The 21,765-nt window shown below is 41.6% G+C and overlaps 1 protein-coding gene across 3 annotated transcripts; it reads left to right on the top strand.

Annotated features, from left to right (window-relative positions):
* The first annotated feature begins 9,254 nt into the window (after window positions 1-9,254).
* LOC106567872 (serrate RNA effector molecule homolog) lies at window positions 9,255-21,765 on the top strand. Of its 3 annotated transcripts, none has more exons than XM_014137705.3 (20): window positions 9,255-9,360; window positions 10,145-10,270; window positions 10,421-10,549; window positions 10,626-10,772; window positions 14,987-15,175; window positions 16,719-16,888; window positions 17,093-17,277; window positions 17,395-17,535; window positions 17,751-17,934; window positions 18,041-18,207; window positions 18,387-18,448; window positions 18,587-18,665; window positions 18,810-19,004; window positions 19,089-19,259; window positions 19,418-19,571; window positions 19,663-19,856; window positions 20,019-20,175; window positions 20,417-20,506; window positions 21,250-21,352; window positions 21,510-21,765. In XM_014137705.3, the coding sequence occupies exons 1-20, from the start codon at window positions 9,284-9,286 to the stop codon at window positions 21,583-21,585; spliced, it is 2,796 nt and encodes a 931-aa protein (XP_013993180.1). In that variant the 5' UTR covers window positions 9,255-9,283; the 3' UTR covers window positions 21,586-21,765. The 3 variants fall into 3 exon arrangements, with proteins under 3 accessions (XP_013993180.1, XP_082816517.1, XP_082816518.1); XM_082960391.1 differs by having other exon boundaries at window positions 10,145-10,271; window positions 10,407-10,549; XM_082960392.1 differs by having other exon boundaries at window positions 10,145-10,271; window positions 10,407-10,549; window positions 21,250-21,363.

Here is a 21,765-nt window from a genome sequence, read left to right as displayed (position 1 = left end):
ATCTGTTGGACAGTTAATTTGCCCTGAACCAGTAATCATGGCATGTCAAAGGAGAATATATATATATTGTAAACTTCACTGTAATACGTTTTTATTGTCCAGCATCGTTTCTTTTAAATACTTTTACTACTTTCAAAAGGTCCGAATTTGTCCAGTGTAATTTTATTTCAACCTCTTCTATAAAAACATTTTCTTAATGATGTTGTAATATTTTTGGGGGTTTTCTCTCTGTTTATTTTTGGTATAGCTGGTCCTGTGAGATATATATATATATATATATATATATATACAGTACCCGTCAAACGTTTGGACACCTACTCATTCAAGGGTTTTTCTTTATTTTTACTATTTTATACTATTTTATACATTGTAGAATAATAGTGAAGACATAAACTATGAAATAACACATATGGAATCATGTAGTAACCAAGCGTTAAACAAATCAAAATATATTTGAGATTCTTCAAAGTAGCCACCCTTTGACTTGATGATAGCTTTGCACACTCTTGGCATGCTCTCAAACAGCTTCGCCTGGAATGCTTGTCCAACAGTCTTGAAGGAGTTCCCATATATGCTGAGCACTTGTTGGATACTTTTCCTTCACTCTCCTGTCCAACTCATCTAAAACGATCTCAATTGAGTTGAGGTCGGTTGATTGTGGAGGCCAGGTCATCTGATGCAGCACTCCATCACTGTCCTTGGTCAAATAGCCCTTACACAGCCTTGAGGTGTGTTGGGTCAATGTCCTGTTGAAAAACGAATGATAGTCCCAGTAAGAGCAAAACAGATGGAATGGTGTATCGCTGCAGAAGGCTGAGGTAGCCATGCTGGTTAAGTGTGCCTTGAATTCTAAAGAAATCACTGACAATGTCACCAGCAAAGCACCATCACACCACCTCCTCCATGCTTCATGGTGGGAACCACACATCTGTTCACCTACTCTGCATTTCACAAGACACAGCGGTTAGAATCCAAAATCTCAAATTTGGACTCATCAGACCAAAGGACAGATTTCCACCGGACTAATGTCCATTACTCGTGTTTCTTGGCCCAAGCATGTCTCTTATTTTTATTGGTGTCCTTTAGTGGTTTCTTTGCAGCAATTCTACCATGAAGGCCTGATTCATGCAGACTCTTCTGAACAGTTGATGTTGAGATGTGTCTGTTGCTTGAACTCTGAAGCATTTATTTGGACTGCAATTTTTGAGGCTGGTAACTCTAATGAACTAATTGTCTGCAGCAGAGGTAACTCTGGGTCTTGCATTCCTGTGGCGGTCCTCATGAGAGCCAGTTTCATCATAGCGCTTGATGGTTTTTGTGACTGCACTTGAAGAAACTTGAAAGGTTCTTGAATGTTTCCGTATTGACTGACATTCATGTCTTAAATTAATTATGGACTGTCATTTCTCTTTGCTTATTTGAGCTGTTCTTGCCAAAATATGGACTTGGTCTTTTACCAAATAGGACTATCTTCTGTATACCCAGCCTTACCTTGTCACAACACAACTGATTGGCTCAAACGCATTAAGAAGGAAAGTAATTCCACAAATTAACTTTTAAAAAGGCACACCTGTTAATTAAAATGCATTGTATGTGACTACCTCATGAAGCTGGTTGAGAGAAAGCCAAGAGTGTGCAAAGCTGTCATCAAGGTAAATATAAAATATATTTTGATTTGTTTAACACTTTTTTGGTTACTACATGATTTCATATGTGTTATTTCATAGTTTTGATGTCTTCACTACTATTCTACAATGTAGAAAATTGTAAAAAATAAAGAAAAACCCTTGAATGAGTAGGTGTTATAAAACTTTTGACCGGGTGTGTGTGTGTGTATATATATATATATATAGTGAGGGGGAAAAAGTATTTGATCCCCTGCTGATTTTGTACATTTGCCCACTGATAAAGAAATGATCAGTCTATAATTTTAATGGTAGGATAATTTGAACAGTGAGAGACAGAATAACAACAAAAATATTTAAAAAAAACGCATGTCAAAAATTTTATAAATTGATTTTCTTTTTAATGAGGGAAATAAGTATTTGACCCCCTCTCAATCAGAAATATTTCTGGCTCCCAGGTGTCTTTTATACAGGTAACGAGCTGAGATTAGGAGCACACTCTTAAAGGGAGTGCTCCTAATCTCAGTTTGTTACCTGTATAAAAGACATCTGTCCACAGAAGCAATCAATCAATCAGATTCCAAACACTCCTCCATGGCCAAGACCAAAGAGCTCTCCAAGGATGTCAGGGACAAGATTGTAGACCTACACAAGGCTAGAATGGGCTACAAGACCATCGCCAAGCAGCTTGGTGAGAAGGTGACAACAGTTGGTGCGATTATTCGCAAATGGAAGAAACACAAAATAACTGTCAATCTCCCTCGGCCTGGGGCTCCATGCAAGATCTCACCTCGTGCAGTTGCAATGATCATGAGAACGGTGAGGAATCAGCCCAGAACTACACGGGAGGATCTTGTCAATGATCTCAAGGCAGCTGGGACCATAGTCACCAAGAAAACAATTGGTAACACACTACACCGTGAAGGACTGAAATCCTGCAGCGCCCGCAAGGTCCCCTCTGCTCAAGAAAGCACATATACATGCCTGTCTGAAGTTTGCCAATGAAGATCTGAATGATTCAGAGGACAACTGGATGAAAGTGTTGTGGTCAGATGAGACCAAAATGGAGCTCTTTGGCATCAACTCAACTCGCCGTGTTTGGAGGAGGAGGAATGCTGCCTATGACCCCAAGAACACCATCCCCACCGTCAAACATGGAGGTGGAAACATTATGCTTTGAGAGTGTTTTTCTGCTAAGGGGGCAGGACAACTTCACCGCATCAAAGGGACGATGGACGGGGCCATGTACCGTCAAATCTGGGGTGAGAACCTCCTTCCCTCAGCCAGGGCATTGAAAATGGGTCATGGATGGGTATTCCAGCATGACAATGACCCAAAACACACGGCCAAGGCAACAAAGGAGTGGCTCAGGAAGAAGCACATTAAGGTCCTGGAGTGGCCTAGCCAGTCTCCAGACCTTAATCCCATAGAAAATCTGTGAAGGGAGCTGAAGGTTCGAGTTGCCAAACGTCAGCCTCAAAACCTTAATGACTTGGAGAAGATCTGCAAAGAGGAGTGGGACAAAATCCCTCCTGAGATGTGTGCAAACCTGGTGGCCAAATACAAGAAACGTCTGACCTCTGTGATTGCCACCAAGGGTTTTGCCACCAAGTACTAAGTGATGTTTTGCAGAGGGGTCAAATACTTTTTTCCCTCATTAAAATGCAAATCAATTTATAACATTTTTGACATGCGTTTTTCTGGATTTTTTTGTTGTTATTCTGTCTCTCACTGTTCAAATAAATCGACCATTAAAATTATAGACTGATCGTTTCTTTGTCAGTGGGCAAACGTACAAAATCAGCAGGGGCTCAAATACTTTTTTCCCTCACTGTGTGTGTATATATATATATATATATATATGTGTGTAGGTACACTTATAATATGTACATATAATATGGTCTCTTTAAAAGAGATTCCGCCTGCTTTCTGAAGAAGTTGAACAAACTCAGGAATAGGAACACATTCACTCCTTATGGAATTGACATATCAGAATTCTTGGTAAAATACTCCTTCCATCATTCTTTGTCTACCTGTAGAAGTACAGATTATTGTTAGGAGGATAGTGCGTATCTTAAGGGACTATTACCATGCATTGTATATAACATAGGATCATATGCACATGCATCAAACTACACTCTCTGGAAAGAGCAGGAGAAGAGGGATACCAGTACTTCCAGTATTTTACATATTTACGGGTTGTCTCCATCACAGCTATAAATCTATTGCTTTCTGTATGCCATTTATTGATTGTCTCTATACATTGCCTTCCTAGTGTCGTGTCTTTGGGGGTACCATTAAACTGAAGATATGTTTATCAATTAGCTCCCTGTAATTATTATCACGCGATTAAACTGATTAATCGTTTAATTGTAATTAACTAGGAGGTCGGGGCACCAAGGAGAATATTCAGATTACAAAGCTATAATTTTCCTAATATAACTTTCCTGTACTATAATATTATATTCTATTATAGTATAGGTCGATTATCTTCTAAGTTTAAATGGTGTATTTACCTCTAGTCCAGTCTCATTCCAAAACGTCGTAAATTGTTGTATCTGCACGAACCCAGTCTTTACTAAAATCATCCATACATCAATTGTCTTAAAATCATTTATTTACTACACTAAGTAATTAACAGAAAAACATACAAACAGTAATTATCGTCAACAAAGGATTGGTATCGGAATGTGCCCTTGTGGGCTAAACAGGCTGGTCGGCCTGTTGAACAATGGGTCATAAATGTTCAGCTGAGAAGTTTACACAGAGTTAATTAACAATTGACAATTGAAGGCTCACTCATTCGGGAACAATTGCAATCAATATATATATATTTACGCTCAGTGTGTCGTTCTGATTCTTGTTGGAGAGTAGTTCTGTTGGGGAGTTTTGTCCGCGTTCTCTCTCTCTCTCTCGGTTAGAATGGATCTTTCAGAGCGACATTCATTAATGTCGTCATAGAATGGTGGTTTCGTTGGTCTTCGCGTTCGATGATATAATTTACTTAGCTGCAGACTAATAATTAATATCAAAGACTTGTTCTTATTCTGTCGGTATCAATAGTCTAAAAGTTAACCACGTGGTATGGTTCACTTTCAGTAGAGGAATTGGAAGGTAGAACCTATGTGCCAACGGAGTGTAGGCCTGGTCTCAGGAAATGTAAATCAGGGAGTGTTTTATAGTGCCCATCGAACAGGCTGGTCAAATGACGCCTGGTCCTCTATGTGTCCCTGGGGCGTGCCTATGACTGAGTTAGATTTGGTTACAGAAATACAATTCTATCACATTACATCAGTACATAGCATCTCAATGTCTTACAAAAGCTTTATCCTTATTAATACATTCCATACACCCATATGAGGCAAGTCTTAAACTGAGTCTATTATATAAACAGTTTTATGGTAATATGGCTATATTGTCTCTTCTGAGTATCACAAAATGGTACCGAGCGGATCAGTTCGTAGCTGGGTTCTTCACCAATCTTCCATACCTTCTCCAGAACACAAAATGTCGCTTGGCTCTCTAATTCTATGAGTTGGAAGAATTTCCTGTGTCTCTCGATGGGCCATTGGTCAGAGACTCTCCTGGAATTTTAGAGTTTTTACGACCTTTTACACACAGGGTGGATTGTGTGCAAAAGGGAGGGGTCAACTGTCCTCCCTGTACCAAAAGAGGCCAACGTCATGACACTAGGAATACCAGAATATGCAACTATTTGTTGACAAATTACATTGTGAACTGTCCTCCCATATGACATGATGTATATATTTGAAATCACTTGTGTTGGATGAAGGTATTTTGTCAAAATGTACTTTTAAGCACATAATCAGAACACTATTCACAGTAGTAATCATGGCTAAAAGCTTTCTGTGGTGCTCATGCCAAGTATAGGGACCAAGTTTGAAGTTATATTTAACTGTGTATGTCTTCTTCATTCATTTATTATGTCATTGTTGGTTAATCTTTGACTTCTGCTTTTCCATAACCACCTTTCTCACTTTGCTGAACATTTCTGGAGTCTTGTGACATTTGAAGTTGGTGCCATAAAACTAAATTTACACACACAATCTGTTTTAGGTCTTGAGTTTTTATCAGTAAACAATCAACTGCCTATCGACATTACAGTTAGAAAACCATAGATACCCCTCTCCCTCCAGCAAACTACCATGAGTAGCAGGAAGGGTGTATTGACTGTCTGAGTTGGAAAGTGAAGAGTAACGGTCATATGATTCACAATGGTCTTTGAAATCAGAATAGTAGTTGAAAAGCAATTTCTTGAAAGATAAATGTTCCGTTCATTACCAACTAACTGCAGAACTAGTGACTCATACTGTACCATAAGCATGAATTTGCATCTATTACCCAGCAGTTTACCAGCCCTGCAGTTCCATTTCAGCCATGAATGGTTATGGTCAATGGATTGAAACAGTCCCAATCCCTGAGTCGTTCCTATACTGTGTCAAAAACCCATTAATTAATTTATAAGCATATGCCTCAGAGTTCAGTCATTAGGCTAATTAACATCAGTGGTGGAAAAAGTACTCAATTGTCATGCTTGAGTAAAAGTTAAGATACCTTAATAGAAAATTACTGAAGTGAAAGTATTTGGTTTTAAATATACTTAAGTATCAAAGGTAAATGGAATTGCTAAAATGTACTTAAGTATCAAAAGTAAAAGTATAAACCATTTCAAATTCCTTATATTACACAAACCAGACGGAACAATTGTCTTTTTTTATTGACGGATAGCCAGGGGCACACTCCAACAAATGAAGCATGTGTTTAGTGAGTCCGCCAGATCAGTGGCAGTAGGGATGACCAGGGATGTTCTCTTGATAAGTGTGTGAATTGAACCATTTTCCTGTCAAAATGTAATGAGTACTTTTGGGTGTCAGGGAAAATGAATGGAGTAAATAATGTACTATTTTCTTTAGAAATGTAGTGAAGTAAATGTTGGCAAAAATATAAAACAGTGAAGTACAGTAGAGATACCACAAAAAACGACTTAAGTATTATTTTTAACCACTGATTAACAGGGAGCATAGCTCAACAAGGCTGGCTACAATATTCTCCCTGACTGTTTTTCTTTGAATAAGGCTTCCCCCACACACTTTGTTTTTTTTACTTTGCATTTATAAAATAGATACAGTTAGTAAAAAAGGCGTAACACATCAGTTGTGTACTTGCCCTTTTTGAAAACGTTTGATGTCACTCTGAAAGCATACACAGTGCATTCGGAAAGTATTCAGACCCCTTGACTTTTTCCACATTTTGTTACAGCCTTATTCTAAAATGGATTCAATTGTTTTTTTTCTTCATCAATCTACACACAATACTCTATAATGACAAAGCAAAAACAGGTTTTTAGAAATGTTTGCAAATGTACTTTGCTCTGTTCATCTTTCCCTCAATCCTGACTAGTCTCCCAGTCCCTGAAAAACGTCCACAAAGCATGATGCTGTCACCACCATGCTTCACCGTAGGGATGGTGCCAGGTTTCCTCCAGACGTGATGCTTGGCATTCAGGCTAAAGAGTTAAATCTTGGTTTCATCAGACCAGAGAATCTCGTTTCTCATTGTATGAGAGTCTTTAGGTGCCTTTTGGCAAACTCCAAGCGGGCTGTCATGTGGCTTTTACTGAGGAGTGGCTACCGTCTGGCCACCCTACCAGACGCTCAGTTTGGCCGGGCAGCCAGCTCTAGCAAGAGTCTTGGTGGTTCCAAACTTCTCCAATTTAAGAATGATGGCGGCCCCTGTGTTCTTGGGGACCTTCAATGCTGCAGACATTTTTTTGGTACCCTTCCCCAGATCTGTGCTTCGACACAATCCTGTCTCGGAGCTCTACGGACAATTCCTTCGACCTCATAGCTTTGTTTTTGCTCTGACATGCACTGTCAAATGTGGGACCTTATATAGTCAGGTGTGTGCCTTTCCAAATCATGTCCAATCAATTGAATTTACCACAGGTGGACTCCAATCCACCTGTGGATGGGTTAGTGGTAGTTGCGGAATGAGTATCAAACATAATTTTTTCGTGTTTGATTCCATTCCATTTGCGACGTTCCAGCCATTATTATGAGCCGTCTTCCCTTCAACAGCCTCCACTGATGTGAGTAGTAGATCTGTGCCAGCATAGAGGGATAGGCCAACGAGTGATATATGCTTCAGTAAGGTTGGCTTCTTGGCATTCATAGCAATGGTTATCAACTGTACCACAGAAATGGAATGTAAATCACAGAAAGTAGAGAAGTTTTTGGGCATACAGGATTTGACTTCAGAAGAGTTACAGGGTGTGTTGAGTGGGGGTCCTCCCAGGCCTTTGGATGGTGCAAGAGTAGATATGGTCAAAGTAGTGGAATTTGGTAGTGGGAGTTTAATGAGTGGTTGGTTAGTTAGAAGGGTTTATTTTTTGTATTTTTATTATTGTTTTTAATTTTTTTCCTTTTTCCTTTTCCCATTTAGTATCACAAATTATAATGGATTTATATTATAGTCCAGTTGGCGGCGGTAATGTAACATATTGGATGCCAACCGTTGTTAAACTCAAAAGAAGAAACAGCTGCTTCACAAGGAGATGGGACTGCATTGAAGGGAGGTTAGTCCAACGGTAGCTATCCCTGTGAATCTACAATGGCTACTCCCACCTCCAGTAGTAGATCTAGAAGATAGGGAGGGTGTTGATCCATCTGATTGGTTTAAGAGATGTCTGGATATTGTGTATCAGAATTTTGTGGCCATATACACAGATGGTTCAAAAGATCCAAGGACAGGATGTACTGGGTCAGCATTTGTAGTGCAGGAATGTGGGGTGAGAGTCAGGAAACGTATCACAGATCATCTGGCTGTATATACGGCAGAGATGATGGCCATACTGTTGGCCTTGCAATGGGTGGAGGAAGTTAAGCAAGAAAGAGTAGTTATTTGCTCTGATTCATGTGCAGTGCTAAGGAGTCTCCAGTCCTTTATATCACGTAGCAGGCAAGAACTGCTTTATGAGGCGCTACAAACCCATGGCAGGAGTAAACAAATGGGTATTCAGATAATATTTACATGGGTCCCAGCTCATGTGGGAGTGGAGGGGAACAAGGCAGTTGATGTACTGGCTAAACAAGCACTAAGTAGTGGGGATATTGATGTGGTAGTTTCAATGAGCAAGGCAGAGGGGAAAAAGCATGATATGGACAGTGATGGTGGAGAACTGGCAGGAGCAGTGGAATAGAGATACTAAGGGCAGGCATTTATTTCAAGTACAGAGGAAAGTTGGGGAGGGGAGAACAGCAGGAAGGGACAGATGAGAGGAGGCTATATTTACAAGAATAAGGGTGGGACACAGCCAGTTTAAAAAGACCTTACATGTGATAGGAAAGCATCCAACAGGAAAATGTGAGTATTGCCAGGAAACAGAGACAGTGGAGCATGTATTGATACAGTGTGGACATTATTGGAGGGAAAGAGAGAGGATGAGATCAAGTATGAGGGAGAAGGGGATACAGGAAATTCGTTTAAAGAGTATATTGAATGAACGTCATTAGATATATTCTCAAATATTTTGTTATCTTTTTTTAAGAGCAACGGGGCTGGCAGGTGGGATTTAGTTTCTCCCTGTCTCTGCCCCACACTCCAGTACAGTAGGTGGCGGTAATACACCATAACGTTGGATGCCAACCACTGATAAATCCCACCGAAGAAGAAGAAGCTGTTTCGCCATTCCACGCCAGGAAGAGAGACCAAACAGGTTTGCTAAAATAACGTGATTTTAAAAAAATAAGTAATGTACCTCCTATAAAGTTTAATATCATGCTGTCAATGGATGTAGCTATACTAACGTCCTTGTTACGTATAGGAAGTAACAGCATATTACGCTTTGTAGCACGTAAAATATAACGGCATTCGGCCTGGGCCTAGTAAAACCTTGCTTTGTTTGCGTCTGCCGCTATTAGTACTATAGTAACGGCTAACGGTAGTTAGCTAGCAATCTTAGCTACAGCTTTGGGTCAGGTAGCTAACGTTAGCTTGCTACTCTGAAAATGTAAACTAAGATACTAGTAAATTGGAAGTACCTACTTAAGCTACAACTTGCTAACATTGAAAAATAAGTATAATACCTAGCTAATTTCACTAAACCTACTTTTGAAAACGCCTTTTCAAGCTAGCTAACGTGGCTCAAACACTAATGTTACCTACCTAGTTAGAAACAAACAGCTAGGTAGCTACACATACAAAAGGGGGTTAGTTAGTATCTTTGTAGCTACTTGAAATGTCATGAAAGATGTTGGTTAGCTACTATAATTTGTCATGTGATTCCCAGTAGCAGCACTAGCAGAGATCAATCAGCAGGCAAATGCTTTGCGACAAATTATAGTTAAGGACAAAGTCATGTAGATGTTCAGTTGATTATATTACTAGTTAAGGGCGGCCCAGTGTAACTTGATATATTTCATTTGCTTGGTACCTACAAAGCTAACTACCATTTACTATTTGAATGTTTATGCTAATTTGTAGACTGACTTAAAATTTAGGGAGATGGCAGACAGTGATGATGAATATGATCGCAGAAGGAGAGACAAGTTCCGTCGTGAGAGGAGCGACAACTATGACCGCTCCCGAGAGAGAGAGGACAGGCGTAGGGAAGACTGGAATGACAGGTGAGGAAGCGGGAATAGACAGTGTATTCCCTCACCCCCAACATGGGAAGTGACTCTATTCTAAATGAGAGAACATTTCCAATCCATTTCATGCGTGGTATTTCACATGTATCTTTTTGCTTTTTCTGTTTACTGGCGCCCATCTGCCAGGGAGTGGGACAGGGGCAGGGAGCGTCGTAGCCGGGGGGAGTATCGGGACTACGAGAGGGGTCAAAGGGAGAGGTTCTCCCCACCCAGGCACGACATGAGTCCCCAACAAAAACGCATGAGGAGAGACTGGTGAGAATCAAATTATTCTACATCACTGTCTTCAATTCTAAAATGTTTGATCTAATCCTCCCTCTGCTTTGATCAGGGATGACCATGGCGGAGATCCCTACCATGGGGGGTATGACTTGGGCTATGGTGGTGGCGGAGGCCCCAGCTACGCTCCTCCACAGCCCTGGGGCCACCCTGATCTGCACCTCATGCAGCCTCACCATGGCATCCCCATCCAGGCAAGGTGAGGAGAGTTGACTGGGCACAACCAACCTGTTCATGCTGAGATGCCGTTTAGTCGTATGTGGAAAGCGGATAACCATCAAACGGCACCATGTCCCTCACTGGTGCTGTGATTGTTCGTGTTAACCTCTATGGGCTAGGTGGGACGCTAGCGTCCCACCCGTGGTGCACTCCATCAACAGCAGGTGCATTTCAAGAGCGGCAAATTTGAATCCAAATAAATGTCAAAATTCAAATTTTTCAAACATACAACTATTTTACACCCTTTGAAAGATAAACATCTCCTTAATCTAACCACGTTTTACGATTTCAAAAAGGTTTTACGGCGAAAGCATAAATTTAGAGTATGTTAGGACAGTACATTTACAAGAGTTGTGTGTAATGTTTTGTCAATTCAAAGACAGGGTCACCAAAACCATAAAACCAGCTAAAATGATGCACTAACCTTTTACAATCTCCATCAGATGACACTCCTAGGACATTATGTTAGACAATGCATGCATTTTTAGTTCTATCAAGTTCATATTTATATCCAAAAACAGCGTTTTACTATGGGATTGATGTTGAGGTAATCGTTTCCCTCCAATAACCGGCAGTCAAGTCAGCGTCACAAATTAAATAATTAAAATTAGAAAACATTGGTAAAATATTATATTGTCATTTAAAGAATTATAGATTTACATCTCTTGAACGCAATCAACTTGCCAGATTTAAAAATAACCTTACTGGGAAATCACACTTTGCAATAATCTGAGCACTGCGCCCAGAAAAATACGCGTTGCGATACAGACTAGACGTCATGTTGGGGAGATCTAAAATCGAAAATACTATGTAAATAATCCATTACCTTTGATTCTCTTCATCAGATGTCACTTCCAGGTATCACAGGTCCATAACGAATGTAGTTTTGTTCAAAAAAGCTCATAATTTATGTCCAAAAATCTCCGTCTTGTTAGCACATGATCTAAGCCAGCCGGACTTCTCGTCATGAACGAGGGGAAAAAATATATTTACGTTCGTTCAAACATGTCAAACGTTGTATAGCATAAATCATTAGGGCCTTTTTTAACCAGAACATGAATAATATTCAAGGTGGACGAATGCATACTCTTTTATAATGTATTGGAACGAGGGTACCCAACATGAACTCGCGCGCCAGGTGTCTAATGGGCCATCATCGTTCCATGGCTCTTGTTCGGTCAGATCTCCCTCCAGAAGACTCAAAACACTTTGTAAAGGCTGGTGACATCTAGTGGAAGCAATAGGAAGTGCCAAAATATTCCTCAGCCCCTGTGTTTTTCAATGGGATAGGTTTAAAGGTAATACAACACATCAGGTATCCACTTCCTGTCAGAAAATGTCTCAGGGTTTTGCCTGCCAAATGAGTTCTGTTATACTCACAGACACCATTCAAACAGTTTTAGAAAATGTAGGGTGTTTTCTATCCATATGTAATAAGTATATGCATATTCTAGTTACTGGATAGGACTGGTAACCAGATTAAATCGGGTATGTTTTTTTATCCAGCCGTGTCAATACTGCCCCCTAGCCCTAACAGGTTAATTTTGTCAACCACAATTGACAAAAAATATTTGTCTCTTGCCTATTTTTCCTGACAAACTATGATAATGAGACTAGATGCCCTGTAAAATAAAATAAATATATACATTTATATACTAACTATTACTTTTCATTTTAGTCAATGAAAATGTGACAAGACGAGAATTTCATATGAGACTAATGGACACTTAATATGACATGAATCTCCTTTTCTGTTTTGTCCAATCCTAAACATGTATGCATGCAGATTATTTAATTCAAACCTCTCATTGGCTGAATTTACATCTTTCAGTTGTGCGGTCTGATTGGGCTGATCTGCCTGGCTCTCAAATCAGTTTATTTGTTGAATTTGCAGATGTTATTGCAGTTGCAGTGAAATGCTTGTGTTTCTAGCTCCAGCTGTGCAGTAATACCTAGCAATACATTTACCCCCAAAAATAATACACACAATCCAGAAAAATTAAGAAATGTCAGAAGGCGCAACGTCAGAGACCGGAATATAAATGTATACATATAATATACACTGAACAAAAATATAAATGCAACAATTTCAAATATTTTACTGAGTGACCGTTCATATAAAGAAATCAGTTAATTGTAATAAATCAATTAGGCCCTAATCTATGGATTTCACGACTTGGAATACAGACATGCATCTGTTGATCAAAGATTTCTTAAAAAAGGTAGGGTTGTGAATCAAAAAAACAGTATCCTTCATGTAGAGTTGATCAGGCTGTTGATTGTGGAATGTTGTCCCACTCCTCTTCAATGGCTGTGTGAAGTTTCTGGATATTGGCGGGAACTGGAACGCGCTTTCGATCCAAAGCATCCCATACATGCTCAGTGGGTGACATGTCTTGTAAGTATGCAGGCCATGGAAGAACTGGGACATGTTCAGCTTCCAGAAATTATGTACAGATCCTTGCGACATGGGACCGTGCATCATCAATCTGAAACGAGGTGGCGGATGAATGGCACAACAATGGGCCTCCATTCAAATTGCCATTGATAAAATCCAATTGTGTTCGTTGTCCGTAGCTTATGCACTTTGTTCACAACGTCTACCATCTTCCCAGTACAGTTGCAACTGGGATTTATCTGTGAAAAGTACACTTCTCCAGCGTGCCAATGGCCATCGAAGGTGGCTTACAACACCTAATTTCAGTCAGGTCAAGACCCTGGTGAGGACGATGAGCACGCAGATGAGCTTCCCTGGGACGGTTTCTGACAGTTTGTGCAGATATTCTGCGGTTGTGCAAACCCACAGTTTCGTCAGCTGTCCGGGTGGCTGGTCTCAGACGATACCGCAGGTGACGCAGGATGTGGAGGTCCTGGGCTGGCGTGGTTACGCGTAGTCTGCGGTTGTGAGGCCGGTTGGATATACTGCCAAATTCTCTACTGACGTTGAAGGCAGATTATGGTAAAGAAATGAACATTCAATTCTCTGCCAACAGTTCTGGTGGACAGTCCTGCAGTCAGCATGTGAATTGCAGTCTCCCTCTCAACTTGTGTCACAATGCCACAGATTAGGTCTCAACTGCACATTTTAGAGTGGCCTATTGTCCCCAATACAAGGACCACCTGTGTAATACTCATGCTGTTTAATCAGCTTCTTGATATGCCACACCTGTCGGGTGGATGGATTATCTTGGCAAAGGAGAAATGCTCACTAACAGGGATGTGAACAAATTTGTGGCAAAAATGAAAGCTTTTTTTTGCGTATGGGGACATTTCTGGGTTCTTTTATTTCAGCTCATGAAACATGGAACCAACACTTTACATGTTGCGTTTTATATTGTTGTGTGTATGAAGACAGTATGGACAGCATATGACTAGAAAAGGTGTGTACAGGAGTAGTTATCTAGGATGAGCCATGACTAGAATATAGTATTCTCCCACACATCTCTCTGGTGGTCACGTCAGCCACTCCTCAATCTTTTGAACTGATGTAAAGCCAGGACACTTGATTTGTAACTAAGGTCAACTAGAAACCATGTTTACGCTCTCTTACTTCCATGTAGAGTATTTTTGTTCTAAGATCATATCAGAAGTTCTATTTTCCCTGTGTGCGCTGTTATTCATTCCTCTGCGCTGCTGCTCCCGCGCTGCGGCCTGCAAATGCGAATTGAATATTAGGAGTATAGTAATACTTATGCGTTTTTGTAAAGCTGAAACTCTCCTTTTCAAGGAAACTACTGTTATTTACCCCCTGAGGGGTTATGATGGGGAGAAAATCTGAGCTGTAAATTGTTCAACCTGTAGCCAAGGCTTTATATGGTTAATTATGGCTGGCATTGGTTACAATCTGGCACCATCTCAATGTTTTCAGCTAAGGACTATGAGGGGATAGTATAGGCCTAGTTGGACAAGGCTGTCTGAATGTGCACATGATGGAAGTTAGAGGTAGCCTATATATTCATTATTTAATATTGTGACCTGAAATGTCTCTTTAAACTAGACTAAAATCGTCCATCGTTTTAGTCGATAATAACAAACTTAATGAAGGAAGTTATGACTAAGATTAAAAGGTATTTTAAGACTAAATCTAAAATTGCAGGTTAAACTAACACTGGACTGTTCCACCAAATATATTATCTTGCCCTTGGGTCAATGTTATTTCACTCTCTTTTTTTAACCCTGTCCTATGTTTTCTAGGCTAGGTAACATCCATGATATGGACCTGGGCCCACCGCCTCCAGTGATGAAGAGCTTTAAGGAGTTTCTGCTGTCCCTGGATGACTCTGTGGATGAGACTGAGGCAGTTAAGCGTTATAATGAGTACAAGATAGACTTCCGACGGCAGCAGATGCAGGACTTCTTCCTTGCTCACAAAGATGAAGAGTGGTACGTTTATCAGAGCCTTTGCTGAACTATTAGTATTAATAATCAGTGTGCTGTGAATTAGACTGGCTACACTGACGACCTCTATTTACAGAAATTGTCTCTGTCAAATAGATCTGATAGTTGAGATTGGAGCCTTTTGTTAATGGCTTGGTAAAGACAGTGTAGTTTGTGGAAGATATTAGACCTTTATTTGACCGGGTGCGATATCAAGACGTGTGAGAGTTGAGTGTAATTGAAAAATGGTATGGACGAATTGCTGTATCTAAAGCATCCTGAACATACATCATTATTTTAAAAATGACTTTGATCTGTTATTGATAGTGATAAGAGAACCTAGTTTTTGGGGTAGGCTTATTATGCATTCCATGCCAATTTTAGATATGAATGGTGGGTTATTACAATGGTTTGGCACCATCATTGAGGATCAGTAAAATAGCCTAGCTAATAAACAGGTTATAAAGATTTAGCTCTGAAGTGAATCTGATCGGATTGTCAGTTGTCACAGTTGTAAATAGAATACGATTGTCTCTGGTGCTTATCACCATTTTTTTCAACGGTGTGTCCAGGGATCATACAATGTCAATGCTCTTTTTTTAGTTTTCTTAACTTAACCAAACCTTCTTCCCTCCCACTCCTCCCCTGTCCTTCACAACAAGGTTTTTGAAGACGAGACACTGGAACTCCTCACAGGAATCGTTGTTAGACAGCTAGGGCTTGCACTGCGCACAATGCAGTTGCTCTTAGACGTACAGTACCAGGGATCCTAGCTAGACAGGCAAATAAACCACTTTGCGCGCGTGGAAATATTTTTTCTTTTCTTTAGTATGTGATGCTTTTTTCCCCTATTTTTTTTTTGTTGTATTTGGATCAAAGCGAATCCCGAAAATGAAATTGTGTGCACACAAACACAGTAGGGGGGTGAAGTGGAGCGCATTTTTACAGAAGAGACCCCTCTCAGTATATATGTGTGTTGTTATACTGGGCAAAGAAAAGGTAAATTTAGTCCACACCATGGCAAATTTGCCCTTCTGAACTGTAAAATTCTGAACTGTTATGTTCTTTCTTTTTTTGTGTCCTTTTTGCCTTTCTGCCTTATTTTTGGTGAGTTAACCTAAAGCATCCTGTTATGTTTCACAAACAGCTATACCCACACACAAACATAACACCATGCAAACTTTGTGAAAAATCTACAGTAGCACCTCAAACCCCAGAGAGCACCTAGCATTTTCAGGGCCAGTTTCTTCATATGGCAGTCACTTGAGTAGGCCTAGCTAGTTGCATTTAATTGATGGACATGCTGTTTTCCTCCCTAATAAAACATTGCAGGATTCAGGAAGGTTCAGAAAAACCAGGTGTCCTTAGTTTTTTTAAATTTAATGTTTGATTTACTGTTTGGGTATAGAACTGAAGTAGATAGGGCCCAGTTCAGTGCTGTAGGCCAGTTTATTTGGCCTGGCCATGCATACAAGTGCTTTCTTTAATATTCCTCCATCCCTGCCCGTCTCTCTCCTGTGCCTTTTTGGGGACATTGTTGTAAACGCAGGTTCCGATCCAAGTACCACCCGGATGAGGCGGGCCGGCGGAAGGCCGAGTCCCACAGTGCCCTGCAGAACCGGCTGAATGTCTACATGTTCCTAGTGGAGAACTGCTGGTTCGACACGGTCTCCCTGGACATAGAGAAGGCCCAGGCTATCATGAAGGTCTTGGATGCAGGTAGAGTCGTGGGAGGGCTGAGGGAGGGGGAGGCTGTGGGAGGTGTCTCTAATGGCTTCATTAATCTCTCTGTTGGAGAGTATTTTGCTGTCAACCTTAGCTTTAAGCAGTGTCAGGAGGAGTGAAGTGTTTGTATTTGTTGGTGAGTATTAGTAATCTCAACAGGTTCTATATCCTAACCCAGTCCTTTCCTCTGTCCTTTAGCTGTGATAAAGATGGAGGGAGGGACAGATTATGACCTGCGCATCCTGGAGCTTCCGTCTGAGGAGGAAGAGGAAAGAGGGAGAGCTGACAGGGCGGCAGCTGGGGGTCCGGGAACTGAGCCCCCCAAAAAAGAGGAGCCTAAGGATATGGACAATGATGGCAAACTCCCAGCTAACAAAGAGAAGGTATGCTGTCTCATGTCGTAACAACTTTTTCTTTGCCCTGGCCTGCTCTACTCTTGCCCTTCAGAACAAAAATCCCTCTTGTCAGTTGGTCATTGATGTAAGTGAACTCTGCCACAGGGGGAGAATGATGCCTGCAGCATGGAGAAGGGTGCAAATGGTGGTGGTGAGGCAGCAGGAGGAGGGAGTGAGGGAGAAGAGAAAGACGAGGAAGGAGAAAAAGAGACGAAAAGCAAAGAGGTTGTGCCTGAGCCTAAGAAGGTTAGTGTGTAGCCTCCATGTGTCTTATTTGCTCTTTCTGTCTTTAGAATGAATGTGGTGCACTTAAAGGGGCCGAATCCTACCTTGAGATCTGTGTGAAGGTTTGTGTAATCTTGTATTGATGACAATGATACATTTGTACAGGAGTTACACACAGATCTTAAGTTTGGATCTATTGACCCTTACCACAACCTATTTTCCTTCCCGTGTGTTAGCTGAGTAGGAAGAGGAAGCACAGTGGAGACAGTGAAGATGAGGCCAGTGCCTCTGAGAGTGACTCAGACTCAGACTCCAACTCCCATCATTCCTCTGATAAACCTGCCGAGGGGGAGGAGGGTGAGGAAAAGGAGGGTGAGGAAGGGGAGGACAAGGATGAAGAGGAGGAAGAAGAGTGTGAAGGTGAGCGACGACAGGACCAAGATGGGGTCACTGTTAAAACATTTTTAATATTCAAATATATTTAAGTCTCTAGTAATGCCTTCTCTGCACCCCACAAATCGTGTAGCTGACAGAAAAAAAATCAAAGACGAGAAACCAAAGGAAAGAGAGAGGGAGAAGGAAGAGAAGAAACCCATGGAGGACCAGCCCCCGAGACCCCGGCCTCTCCACAGGACCTGCTCTCTCTTCATGAGGAGCATCGCCCCCTCCATCTCCAAGGCAGAGATCATAGCTGTGAGTTCATTCAATCTGACTGTACAATCATACTGAACACTTGAATGGACTGTCAGAATTACTCAGAATTCCTGTATGAAAAGTTACATTGATGCAAAGGACTCCGATACAGCTGGACCCACACACACAATGACCTTAGGCATCCAAGAGGAAGAACTAACCTATTGTTTCTGCCTCAGCTGTGTCGGAGATATCCTGGGTTCATGCGAGTGTGTTTGTCTGATCCCCAACCAGAGCGCAGGTTAGTTCCACTTCCATCTGACCACACCCACAGCCTGACCCCCTCTGCTGCTAATGGACTATAGTGGACTGTTAAAAATTGAACTTCTGTCATTCACCTCATGTTTGTATACCTTTAACCACCTCCATCCAATGTCAGGTTCTTCCGTCGCTGCTGGGTGACGTTTGACCGTAGTGTCAACATCAAGGAGACCTGCTGGAACCTCCAGAACATCAGAGTGAGTTTAACAACCTCTAATCAAGACTACAAAATTAGGTAGTTCTGGACCTGGAACCCGGTGATGAGCAAGATATTGCACTTGAGTCACACAGCTGGTTAGTGAGTGGTCTGACCCTGTATGTCCCCTCTCTGCTGCATGTAGCTGCGTGACTGTGAGCTTGCTCCGGGGGTCAACAGAGACCTGGCCCGGAGGGTCCGCAACATCAATGGTATTACTCAGCACAAACAGGTGCTGCGAAACGACATCAAGCTGTCAGCCAAACTCATCCACTCCCTGGACCACAGAGGCAGGCTATGGAGCCACAAGTCCCGTGGAGAGGCAGTGTCTGCTGTGGAGGTACACACACAGAGAAAGCAATTGGGTGTCTTTGCAATACATATGAGTTTCTTGTATGTTCAATATTGTATTATGTGGTATCAGGTGGCGGCTCAGAACCCCATCCTGAAGAACATCACTGACTACCTGATAGAGGAGGTGAGCGCTGAGGAGGAGGAGCTTCTGGGCAGTGTGGGTGGAGCTGACGCAGAGGAGGGCACCAAGGAGGGCTATCCAGCCGAGATCACTGTGGAAAGGGACGACAAGTTGGTCAAGGTCTGTCCATCTGCCTTGGCTCACACTGATACACAGCCGCTTTACACGCTCTTTGTAGGCAGTGAACTGTGTAGGTTTTGCCTGATGCTAAAGTACAGGTAGTCAAATGGTAAAGTAAATTATCTAAAGGTGACTTGATTTCCTTAATCTCTTCCCAGGTGTTGGACCGTCTTCTCTTGTACCTGCGTATTGTCCATTCCATCGACTACTACAACAACTGCGAGTACCCCAGCGAGGATGAGATGCCCAACCGCTGTGGCATGATCCATGTGCGCGGGCCCATCCCTCCCAATCGCATCGCACACGGGGAAGGTGAGCACCACACTACTGTATATTCAACACTGGCTGGGCATCATACACTGACACACTATTGACTGACTGTCTCCCCCTGTCATGCACCCAGTCTTGGAGTGGCAGAAGACATTTGAGGAGAGGCTGAGCCCCCTGTTCAGTGTGAAGGAGAAGCTATCGGAGGAGGAGGCAGGAAAAATGGGCCGGAAGGACCCGGAGCAGGAGGTGGAGAAGTTTGTGTTGGCCAACACCCAGGAGCTGGGCAAGGACAAGTGGCTCTGCCCCCTCAGTGGCAAGAAGTTCAAGGTGCATCTGTATTTGTGTGTCTGTGTTAGGATGGAAGTAAATTGGTCAAAGGGTAAATATTGCATACCCAAAGAGCATTGAGCATGTCCTGGTCCTTATCGCCCTTGCCAAGGTGTAGTGCAGATTAAAATGTGACTGAATTTGTTCCCTCTGCCTGGCCAGGGCCCAGAGTTTGTGCGCAAGCACATCCTGAACAAACACGGGGACAAGATTGAGGAGGTGAAAAGGGAGGTGGTGTTTTTCAACAACTTTCTCATGGATGCCAAGCGACCATCCCTCCCAGAGATGAAGCCCCCTCCTCCGCTCGGCCCAGGACAAGGTGAGGGACACATTGCACATAGAAATAGAATCAATAGAGCTGACACGATTCCCTGTTCTCTCTGACAATCATATCTGTTCTACACCATCCATTTTTTTTTTAACGTTCTGTAATGTTACATCTTCCTGAACAGGCCCATAATGCTTCTAGAATAGTTTAGGTGTAGGTGATGCTGTATCATTGAATCCTTTTTGTCTATATTATTTTTCCACTGACTTTGTCTCTCTCCATCTTTCTGTAGGAGTTCTCTCTCCAGGCATGCTCTTCCCTCCCCAGGGCCTCATGGGCTTCGGGCCCGGTCAGCCTTGTCCTCCTGTCATGGGTTACGGAGGTGAGGCTCTACCTTCCCACCTGTCATATTACCAATCACATTGATTCATTAAGTCCCTTTTAATAAACAATGGTGGAAAAAAGTACCCAATTGTCATACTTGAGTAAAAGTATAGATACCTTAATAGAAAGTTACTCAAGTAGTAGTGGAAGTCACCCAGTAAAATACTACTTGAGTAAAAGTCGAAAAGTATTAGGTTTTTAACATACTTAAGTATCAAAAGTAAAAGTATAAATAATTTCAAATTCTTTATATTAAGCAAAGCAGACAGCACTATTTTCTTGTTTTTAAAATTTACGGATAGCCAGGGGCACACTCCAACACTCAGACATAATTTATAAAAGATGCTTTTGTGTTTAGTAAGTCTGCCAGATCACAGGCAGTAGGGATGACCAGGGATGTTCTCTTGATAAGTGCTTGATTTGGACCATTTTCCTGTCCTGCTAAGGATTCAAAATATAACGACTACTTTTGGGTGTCAAGGAAAATCCATGGAGTAAAAAGTACTTACATTTCTTTAGGAATGTAGTGAAGTAAAAGTTGCCCAAAATATAAATGGTAAAGTACACACCCCAAAAAACTACTTCAGTAGTACTTTAAAGTATTTTTACTTAAGTACCTTACACCACTGTTTTTACATCACCACTTGTCCTGACATTTTGTTCAAAGGCAGTTTACAACTATGTAATTCATTTGGTTGCAGCTCTCAGGTGTTCTGACATGACACTACCTTTCTCTTCAAGGTGGACCTCCTTACCCACCAAACCAGTACGGAGGTGGCCGGGGTAACTATGACAACTTTCGTGGACAGGCTGGTGGCTACCCTGGTAAACCCCGCAACAACAGGTGAGACCTTGGTCAGTTATGGACAAACATAGCACCACTAGCTTCTCCTTTTCTGCTAATGACTTATTTGCATTTAGAAACCTCCGTAAATGTTTCTCTCTCTTTGTCCATTTCTATACTGTTCCCCTCCGCTCTGCATCCTGGCTGTTTCCTTCAGAATGTCCCGGGGAGATCCACGCAACATCATTGAATACCGTGACCTCGATGCACCTGATGACATCGACTTCTTCTAGACTATTAATTGTATTATTTATTTTGTTTCTAATCATTGTGTAATTTCCCTGTCTCGTCCCCTTATGTAAAGTAATGATTCATTAGCATTTATGTCTTATGTCTGCAGAGCAAATGCTCGGTGCAATTGGAACACACTTGAATTGTAAGAAATGTCCTCATTAAAAACTAATTTGACATTA

This window comes from Salmo salar, chromosome 13, assembly GCF_965601325.2.
Source record: "Salmo salar chromosome 13, fSalSal1, whole genome shotgun sequence".
Taxonomy (NCBI): domain Eukaryota; kingdom Metazoa; phylum Chordata; class Actinopteri; order Salmoniformes; family Salmonidae; genus Salmo; species Salmo salar.
This window is presented reverse-complemented; position numbering and strand designations above follow the sequence as displayed.